The 10,324-nt window shown below is 41.8% G+C and overlaps 1 protein-coding gene across 1 annotated transcript in view; it reads left to right on the top strand.

The window, feature by feature from the left end:
* Tpt1 (tumor protein, translationally-controlled 1) overlaps positions 1–3,033 on the top strand; it is a 19,693-nt gene extending 16,660 nt beyond the window's left edge. Inside the window, exons 3-6 of the mRNA XM_013009849.1 lie at positions 528–718; positions 1,103–1,208; positions 1,846–1,962; positions 2,816–3,033. Coding sequence (XP_012865303.1) covers positions 528–718; positions 1,103–1,208; positions 1,846–1,962; positions 2,816–2,818 — 417 coding nt within the window. The 3' untranslated portion in view covers positions 2,819–3,033. The remainder of the gene's footprint in view (positions 1–527; positions 719–1,102; positions 1,209–1,845; positions 1,963–2,815) is intronic.
* The last annotated feature ends 7,291 nt before the right edge of the window (positions 3,034–10,324 follow it).

Genomic DNA, 10,324 nt, shown 5'->3' with positions numbered 1-10,324 from the left:
GGCCGGGCCGGGGCAGGCCGGCGCGGCTCGGGTTTCCGCCGCTCCCCCGCCCCCAGGTGGTGCAATCCTCCTCGCCGCCTCCTGGCGGACGAGACGCTCTTTTCCGTTCTCGGGGTTTTCTAGAAAAGTGGAGGCGGAGCCGAGCCTGGAAATAGATCCGCCGCTTGGGCGCCCATCCTCCTTCCGGGACCAGGAGTCTAGTGGGAGCGAGCCCGGCCCTGCACTGGGTGCCGGGTTCACTCCTAACCCGGGCCGGTCGGCTGGAGACAGCTGTCACTCAGTGGGTACTGACGCCGCCCTTGTATTTACGATCAGTGATTACTCCTGGTCGGGTTACACTGTGTTTTTTCTTTTTCCCTTCGACACAGTGCCTTGGTATTTTTTTTTCCAACCAGAACTAAGAATGGGGAGATGAAGTGTTTTTTTTTTTTTTTTAAAGAAAAGTGTAGACCAGTAACATGGAAGGCATTTTGGAGATTTGATCTCACTTTTATCCCTTGCAACGAATCTACTGTGTCTTGATGCAGATGGTCAGTAGGACAGAGGGTAACATTGATGACTCGCTCATTGGTGGAAATGCCTCCGCTGAAGGCCCCGAGGGCGAAGGTACAGAAAGCACAGTAGTCACTGGTGTGGACATTGTCATGAACCATCACTTGCAGGAGACCAGTTTCACAAAGGAAGCCTACAAAAAGTACATCAAAGATTACATGAAATCGTAAGTGATGTCACAAAGTTCAGCTTATGCCCAGGGTTTTGGGATTTAGGGATTGGCTGTGAAAAGTGCCTTTTTACTGATGAGCTGATAGACAAGGATGATTGCCTTTCAGTTCATTAATTAGAGTGTGCTCTGATTTGTCACTCAACAGTGGTACTTTAAAGTCAAGTTTGCAGGAAGTTGTACACTTTTGTGTGCTGGGATTTAAGCTCATACTTGCTAGGCAAGCTCCATCACAGTAATACCTTTGTATTGTACCATGTTATTTTGCTCACAGCAAGTTCACTTTTTCCCGATTGCAGAATTTTTAGTTGAATTCTTAAAAATTGATTGTGCTAAAGCCATACTTTAGTGACTTGTTTTTGTTTTTCATGACTGTTTTAGACTTAAAGGCAAACTTGAAGAACAGAAACCTGAAAGAGTAAAGCCTTTTATGACAGGAGCTGCAGAGCAAATCAAGCACATCCTTGCTAATTTCAATAACTACCAGGTAAATACTTGGAATATTTGCATCATAGGATTGTACAATTTAATTGCAAAACAAGATTTTTTTAATCTTCAAGTCTTGGCTTTAGCTATTTAAATAGCAAGTTTCATAGAATCAGTTGGTGGTGTAGAAATGACCTTTCGGACCACATTTTGCCTTGCTAAAAATGGCTTGCCCTTACTGGCTTCTGGATTCTTGTCTTAACCTGAGTGTTCCAACTTTACAGTTCTAGTGTGTAAGCCACTGGTTCTGATATACCTGAGCTCATTAGTTCTCTTCCTTAGGAAATCTTTCAGTGACTTCTAAATTTTTAATCATCTCTTGGCCCTGAGATCCGTTCCTTATGATTTTCATTATCACTGTCAAGCTTCTGTTTGCATTGGTTTATTGTGTTAGTAGGCTTGGAATTCTTATTGTGGGATTGAGAAAAAAGTTTCTAGGAAGCCTAAAAGTGTTCCTGGGTGATAATGATGTGAGAAACTGATGTTTGTGAGTCATGAGCATTGCTCTAGCCATCAGAGCTTTACCTGAAGTTTGGTTTTTATGGTGGTCTGAATCACACTCTGTAGTTTGTGCTACATGTATATATATATACATTTAATGGTCTAATGAGTCTAATTTTATGTGTTTGTTTCCCAAGTTTTTTATTGGTGAAAACATGAATCCAGATGGCATGGTTGCTCTCCTGGACTACCGTGAGGATGGTGTGACCCCATTTATGATTTTCTTTAAGGATGGTTTAGAAATGGAAAAATGTGTAAGTATGAGGACGTTTGTGTCCTGTCCACCAGGAGTAGTTGGAATGTTTTTTTGTCTGGGGGGAATTTGAAGAGGATTGTATTTCACATCCAAGATTCTTATAAAAAGGCTTAGAAGTCTTGGTTATCTATAGGAAACTGGATGTAGATAGTATAAAACACAAAGTGCTGACCTGGCTATCAGGTCAGCATTGTATAATAATTTGAACTGTAGCTAATGACCTTACTTGCATACTGCCACATATGAGTATCATTCTCTTTCACTTTGGGTTACTGATCATTGAAAGTCCTGGAATATTGTTGGCTTCTAGTAAGTAGCAAGAGCTGACTGCTGCATTGATAAATAGAGGAATTGTCTTACTAAATTGAGTTTACTAAAAATAAATACATGAATGTCTGCTCTTACATAAGGAAGTGCCTTGGGCTGTACAGAAACAAAGGCATTGATTGTCCTAGCTTTTGGAGGCTTCCCATACAAATTAGGTAGAAGAAAAACCCATACTGAACAAAATTAGAAACAACAGTAGACAAGAATTGGGGAAGTACAAGAGCCCTGTTTACAGTTGTTAAGTCATTCAGGATTTGAGGTCTTCATTGGTACAACACTGAACAGGAATGAGGCTGCATCTGTTTGGTTTGGTAGTAATGTTGTTCTGCATCCACTGATAGACCTTGAACAGTTTGCTGTGGTTCTTTTGGTTTGCACTAGGATGCAAAAGAAAACAATCCCTGCGCTTTCTGTCTGTCTTTGTGGCAGCCCAGATTGAATTGGGGAATACATCCCATCCATATAGTAGGAAAGTTAAATAATCTAATTGGGAAAAAGTGTTAATGTAGTTTTTCTTCTTGCAGTAACAAATTGGGCAATTATTTTGGATCTATCACCTGTTACCATAACTGGCTGCTGCTTGTCATCCACACAACACCAGGACTTAAGACAAATGGGACTGATGTCATCTGGAACTCTTCATTTCTTTTGACCATGGTTTATTTGGAGTGGAGACATTGTTTTTTAAGAAAAAAAAACATGTCATGTAGATTGTCTAAAAATAAAGTGCATTTGAACTCAAGAGAATGCCTCTTGGTTTAATGTTTAAACACAATCCATCCTGTAGTGTTCCTGGAAGAGCTAGAGGCTGGTATTCCACTCCTACTAGAAAGAATGGGACTGTCTTCAGCTAACTTCTGCAGTGGAAAAACTACTTAAGAGACTGGAATGTAAAAGTCAAGATTCAATTGAGTTACAGTATAAAGTAACTCACGGTCACTGGAATGCCCTTGCTCACACCAGTGCCAACATTTGAAGTGGAGCTTTGTATATTTCATCACCTTCAGTGGAAGTAGATAACCCTGGACAAGATTGCCAAAAGAATAAAAGAGACTAACCTAGTTGAAAGCAAAGTATTGTCTGAGCTTATTTTAATATAAGTAGTAAAAAGTGTCTTGGAGCGTCAAACTCTTTGGTAACTAGGACAAGGGTTGGTAAGTGGTTGGGAAGAGATCAAACGAATATTTCATGGGATGTGGCCTAAGTTTGTCAGTTGTTGGGATATGGCCATACTGATGTGTATCTGGCTTCTCTGCATAAACAGTAACAATTTAGGCCTGAAGTAACCATAGGGTTCCCTTTTTCTGGAGTCTTTCCAGTTCCTGCATCAGGAAAGTGGGTGGATAGAAGGATAGACAATAGACCCAAGAACTTTATATTGTCTAAAAAATACATGAATATGGAAACACACTGAATTTTGATATACCTAAAGCAGTATACTGTCATCTATATAAGAAAATGTCTTGCATGCTTGAATAGAGATTTTTTAATTTGGTTATAACCCAACAGTGAACCTATAGTTCATGTTCATATGAGAAAATTTGGAAAACCTCCCCTGACATTTAACCTGTCAGGAAAACAAAGTCTAAAATAAAATACATTTTTGATAGAGTAACCGAATTTGCCCAGTTACATGTTAAGTTTATGATATTCTCAAACTTAAGGCAGATACTAATCAGGTTAGTGGTGCCCCCTAGTGACAAGAAAATCCAGCTACTGGATCACCCATTTTAACTAGCTAAAACGAAGGTGCTGAATGCACTGGCCTAATCTTGCAATCCTAGCTACTCAGGAGGCAAAGATTGAAAAGACAGTGATTCAAGGCCTGCTCAGCCAAAAAGCAAAACCCAATCTCAAGCCCAGGTATGTGGGACATAACCTCTGTTCCCAGCAGACAAATCACATAACAGCTCTGGACAAAGTGAAAATACAAAAATGTATTTTGCTTTTCAAAATACAGGTAAAGTGCTGAGGACACGTTTCCCACAGTAGAGTGCCTACCTAGCAAGCAGAGGGAAAATATCCTGTCTGATGTGGGAGGAAACAGGCTTAGAGGAAGGGAGTTTAGGCAACAATTGCTGTCAAAACTAGGACCTTGGGGGTAACTAATAACCTGGAACCTAGTCTTAGAGGTCTGAAAGCAAATAGGAATAACTCAGGCTTTGTTGTGAAACTATAGATACGTCTCTTTGCCTAGTTGTCTGCAGTGCTATTTATGGCTGTACCCTTCTACTACCCAGGTTTGTGTACCCAGCACAACGTTGTAGTCTGTTTAAGAAGTGGCTAACCATGGAAAATGGTAAAACTATATAACCTGGGGTGACATCCAAAGAGAAGTCCAACTTAACATGTTAATTGTAACCCCTCTACATTACTTTTATACTGATAAACACAACACCCCATAGATCCCAAGTAGTTGGCCAAAGAGTAGCTTTATTTAGGTCTTTTGTTTTTGTTATTTGTTTTGGCCCTGGGGCTTGAACGGGGCTTCTGGTTTTTTCTGAGTAGTTATTGGAAATATGAGTTTCACAGCTGGGTGCTGGTGGCTCATGCCTGTAATCCTAGTTACTCAGGAGACTGAGATATGAGGATCACGGATCCAAGCCCTGGCAGGAAAGTCCCTGAGACTCTATCTCTAATAAAACACTCAGAAAACCCTAAGTGGCGCTGTGGCTTAAGTGGTAGAGTGCTAGCCTTGAGCTGAGAGCTGAGGGACAGCGCCCAGGCCCAGAGTTAAAGCCCCACAGTCGGGGGCGGGGGGAGGGAGGGGAAGTCTCAGACACTTCCACCCGAACTGGCTTCAAACTGCAATTCTCAGATCTCAGCCTCCTGAGTAGCTAGGATTACAGGGGTGAGCCACCAGCACCCAGCTGCGGACCTCATTTTTAATCTGTTTCTGTTTATTGCTAGAGTCAGATTAACGCATTTTGATGAGTAAAAGGCAATGTATACTTGTGAAAGGCATCCTGTCATTTTATCTTAGTGATGCTGTTTGATACAGGTATGTTTCTAATGAACTGTGTGTTGGCCTTGGCCTTTGTTGCCTGTATGAACAAATGAATGGAAAAAGGACTTTCACAGTGTTGTCAGGGAAGGAAAGCCTTTGTAACATGCTGCTGTTTTAATACAGATGTGAAAGTGTAGTAGACTGTGATACTGGGGCAGATATTCAGACCAAGATAACACATCATCTAGATTGTCCTTGACACAAGAAATCAGAAGGAAAGAATGGAGATTGAAAAGTAAGATTGCGTAGAGAAAGACCATCATGCAGGAAAACCATGGAAGGGCTTTGAGTAGAAGTTTTACCATCTGACTTAGTTTTTCAGCAGATGTCTTTACTCTGGGTAACAAGGTAAAAAGCATCAGTATTTTCAGGTGAGAGGTGACAGCGATAGTAGAAATGGTTGGAAATGAAAGTAGGTAGATGTACCATTGGGTTAGATGAAAGGTGAAAATGATTGAAGAATGATGCCAAGTATTTTACCCCAAGCATCTGGAAGAAAGGTTCAGATGGGAAGATGGGAATTCAGGTTTGGTTCATTGTGATTCTTTATTCAAATGAATTGGTAGGCAATTGGGGTTTGTGTCTAGAGGACAGTGGAAGTGTCTTAAGTTGGAGAACCCAATACAGATAGTGGGGGTAATCTCAATAGTGACATTAGAAGCCATAAAAGACCTTCCAAGCTAGGGACTGGTGGCTCATGCCTGTAAGCTTCTCAGAGATCTGAGGATTATGATTCAAAGCCAAAGCCAGCCTGGGCAGGAAAGCCATGAGGCTCTATCTCCAATTAACCACCAGAAAATGAAGTAAAGCTGTGGCTCAAGTGTTAGAGCACTAGCCTTGAGCACAGAGAGCTCAGGGACAGCACACAGGGCCTGAGTTCAAGCCTCATAACATTAAAAAAAAAAAAAAAAAGACCTTCCAACATAGACCAGTCAGTGTGATGGGGAATCAGGAAAAGTGATTAAGATCAAACTCTGAGGTAAGAGAACCAAGGGAAGACCTACCAGAGGTCAGAGGAATAAGTAGTTTAGGAAGGAGGAGGCAGGTCATTAGGGCTTTCTGCTCCTGCTACAAATTGGCTCAGAAAGATGAGAACTGAGACTGGTAAACTTAACAACTGTTAGATGTCAGTAGTTGGGGTAAAGCCTATGTTTAAGTATGTTTAAGAGAACAGCACGTGTACAGGCAACCATGGCCCACAAAATGTCATAATATAAACATGTTTCTTTGTTATTACGATGCATTTGCTTAAAGATAGATAGATAGTACAGGAGTTTGAAGTAGAGTCTACTACACCTCTAGTCTTTTTGCTTTTAAAAAATTATAAAGGTGACGTACAAAGGGGTTACAGTTATATAGGTTAGGTAAATAGCACATTTCTTTTTGGACAATGTCACCCACTCCCTCTCTTTTTCTCTCTCCCAGTTTTTGCCTCCCATCCCCGTCCTTTTTGCTTTTGTTATTTTCCAGCTTGTGCTGGAACTGGCTTCAGACTGATTCTTCCTCTGCCTTCTGGGTAATGAGGATTGTAGACATATGCCAGCACACCCAGATCATTGGTGTTGCTTGGCTGGTCTCGACTTGCCATCCTTCCAATCTCTACCCCTCAAGTAGCTGAGATTGCAAGTATGAGCTACTGTGCCTGACCATACAGCAATTTAAATAATAGTACTATACTAGCCCTGACTATCTAACACTTATATACCAGAAATGTACTGGATGACTTTCCTCATGTTAAGGAAGCAGTTAGGCCCTAGTTTAACATCAAATTAATCTTGCCCATGGCCTCGTGTAGCACACAGGCTGGTGCAGTCTCTATGCCAGTACATAATCTACCTTTCCCGTATGGTTTGAATCTGAAATGTCTCCACAAGCTCTTGTGTTGACAATGTGGGTCCTAGGTGGGATGCTATTTGGGGAGATGGTAGAAATTTTAGAATGTGGGACTACCGGAAGAAAGCAAGTCACTGGGCCTACCTTATACTGTCCTGGGCAGCACAGACCTTGGATAGCTCTGCTTCCTAGCCTCCATGAGGTGAGGGCTTTGCTTCACAACATGTTTCGCCCTATCCCATGATGCTCAGCCTGGCTGTCGACCCACAGCAATGGAACCAGCCAACCATGGACTGAACCTTTGGAACCCTGAGCCAAAATCAACCTTTCTTACTTTTAAGTTGTTGTACCAAACTATTTTGGTCTAAGCAATGATAAAGCTAAGTAACCCAATTCCCTAACTTACAGAGAACATAGATGTTTTCTGAACATTTATTCAAAGTATATATATATATGTAGATATATGTATAATATATATATTTGTATGTATGTATTCAAGCACATATATATGCAAACCTATATATAGGATGTGTGTATATTTATTTATTTATTTATTTATAGGCTTGAATATGTGTGTGAGTGCATGTAATTTTTTTTTTTTGTCAGTTGTGGGCTTGAACTCAGCCTGGGCACTGTCCCACAACTTTTTTTTTTGCTCAAACCTAGTGCCTTCCACTTTGGGACACAGCGCCACTTCCAGTTTTCTGGTGCTTAGTTGGAGGTAAGTGTTTCAGACTTTTCTGCCTGGGCTAGAATCACAATCCTCAGATCTCAACCTTTTGAGTAGCTAGGATTACAGGCTTGAGCCACCAGTGCATGGCTCTTTTAGTGTTTTAACTTGGGAATTTTCCTTAAGAAGTACCAATTTGTCATACCAAAATTACCCAATGAATATTTAACCTAGCGAAGAGGGGGATCCTGGTCAGTTGAAGAGGAAAATTTCTATGCACAGAATTAAAGAAAAATGAATAGTCCTTTGCCTGCCTTACTGAGGTGAGCAACAGGTATCAACAGATGGTGAGAGTGACATCAGAAGCTCAGCAAACTCCAGCCTTGATGGTGGTTCCCAGTACACCATGTTCCCAGTGCGCCATCCTTCCCAAGCCTCCCCCACCCATCTCTCCCATTATCTAAACTGGCACAGAATTGGCAGTCATGGGTTTTGTCAGGTGGAACATGGCTCGGTGGCTGTCATAGTCTCAGCATGACAGTAACAGCAACTGCTGGCATCTATTAAAAGTTAAAGTGACTAAGCCTCAAAATTGGTTAGGCAATGTATGGCCTGCTCTGTTCTGCCTTGTCGCAGAGTGGGACTAGGAGTGAGTGACAGCAGCAGAGGTTAGTGGGGGAGGAAGGATAGCTTTCCTTATCATCTCTGGGCTGGTGGGGGAGGCAGTTAACCAGAGAAAAGCATGAATGTGTTCATGAATTTATTCATTTATTTATATCAGTACTGAGGCTTGAACTCAAGACCTCACAAGCCCATATGGCTTTTTTGCTCAAGGCTGGTGTTCTGGTACTTGAGCCACAGCTCCAGTTCTACCATTTTGCTGGTGAATTGGAGATAAGACTCTTAGATTTATCTGCTTGGTCTGGCTTTAAACTGTTATCCTCAGATCTCAGTCTCCTGAGTAGCTAGGATTAGAAGAGGCAGAAGCCACTGGTACCCAACAATTTTTTTAAAAGACATGATCACACACGAGTAAAGTGAACACTCAAGGGTTTCCTTTCTCCCCAATATGACATAGCAGACATTAGCTGATTCAGTAAACAATAAACCTTCCTCAGAGGGCCTGGTGTGCTGAGGGCCTCTCCTGTTCTCTTCAGTAACAATCACTGAATTTGGAAAAAGTAGATAATTAGATGGATAAGTAAGTTTGGGAACCAAATATTCTAATGATTAATTATAATTGAATTATTTTCATTATAAATTACTGATTCACTGTGCAGATCCAGTAGCCAGAGCAACTTGTTGCTCTGCATGCAGTGGTCTATGCTACAGGAGGGACCCAGAGTCAGAATACCCTGAGATGGAATTAGGCTGCTCAAATATCAGCACCTCCTCCTCCCATAGGGATGTTTCCTCTCACCCTGGAATGTAAGCTAATCTCCCTAGATACCACGTGTAGGCCTGAGGGCTTTCTGAGCAGGTCCTCCTCTAAATCTCTTTGGCAGTACACAGTAAATTTCAAGGCTGTTTGTTAATCCATTATGTCCTTTGCTCAGAGGTCCCAACCACACAGGAATATGAGAGATTGATGTACTGTCTCCTGATGCTTCAGATCAATAAGGAAATGACAGAAAATAGCAGAGTATAATCAGAAATAATCAATGAATGCATGAAAAAATACTTAGCTTCACTCATAAAGTGAGAGCTACAGATTAAAATTACACCTGACACCATTTCACACCTATCAACAACAAAAGATAAGACATTTTGCTGTTAATCTATCTTGGAGGCTGCAAGGAAACAAGTTGCCTAGCCTTGGGCTGGGATGTTATAAGTGGGTAACACCCCTACCACCATCCCCCACCTCCCACAGAGGGCAGAACTGTCACAAGTGCTTACCCATTGGCCCAGCACTTAGGGGAAGTTCTGCAGAGACAACTGCAAATGAATGGACATTCATCAAAAGTTATTCTTTCAGCCAGCCACCAGTGGCTCATGCCTGTAATCCTAACTACTCAGGCGGCTGAGCTCTGAGGATTGAGGTTCAAAGCCAGCCCGGGCGTGGACATCTGTGAGACTCTTATCTCCAGTTAACCACCAGAAAACCAGAAGTGGTGCTGTGGCTCAAGTGGTAAAGCACTTGCCTTGAGCTGAAGAGCTGAGGACAGTGCCCAGGCCCAGAGTTCAAGCCCCATGACTGACCACCACCACCAACAACAAAGTTATTCTTTGAAGTATAGTCTCTGAGAGCAAAATATCAAAAATTACTGTTTGTCAGCAGAGGGTTATTTGCATAAATCATAGTATTGTATAGTTAGATGTGTTTTGCATATGAAAGTATGCATTCATAAGAATGAAGGACAAAGGAAGATTTTTTTTTTTTGGGTCCAGTTGTGGGGCCTGAACTCTGGGCCTGGGTGCTGTCTCTCAGCTCTTCAGCTCAAGGCTAGCGCTCTAGAACTTGAGCCACAGTGCCACTTCCGGCTTTTTTCTTTTTGCTTATGTGGTGCTGAGGAATCGAAC

This window comes from Dipodomys ordii, unplaced genomic scaffold (genome assembly GCF_000151885.1).
Source record: "Dipodomys ordii isolate 6190 unplaced genomic scaffold, Dord_2.0 Scaffold1, whole genome shotgun sequence".
NCBI lineage: Eukaryota > Metazoa > Chordata > Mammalia > Rodentia > Heteromyidae > Dipodomys > Dipodomys ordii.
This window is presented reverse-complemented; position numbering and strand designations above follow the sequence as displayed.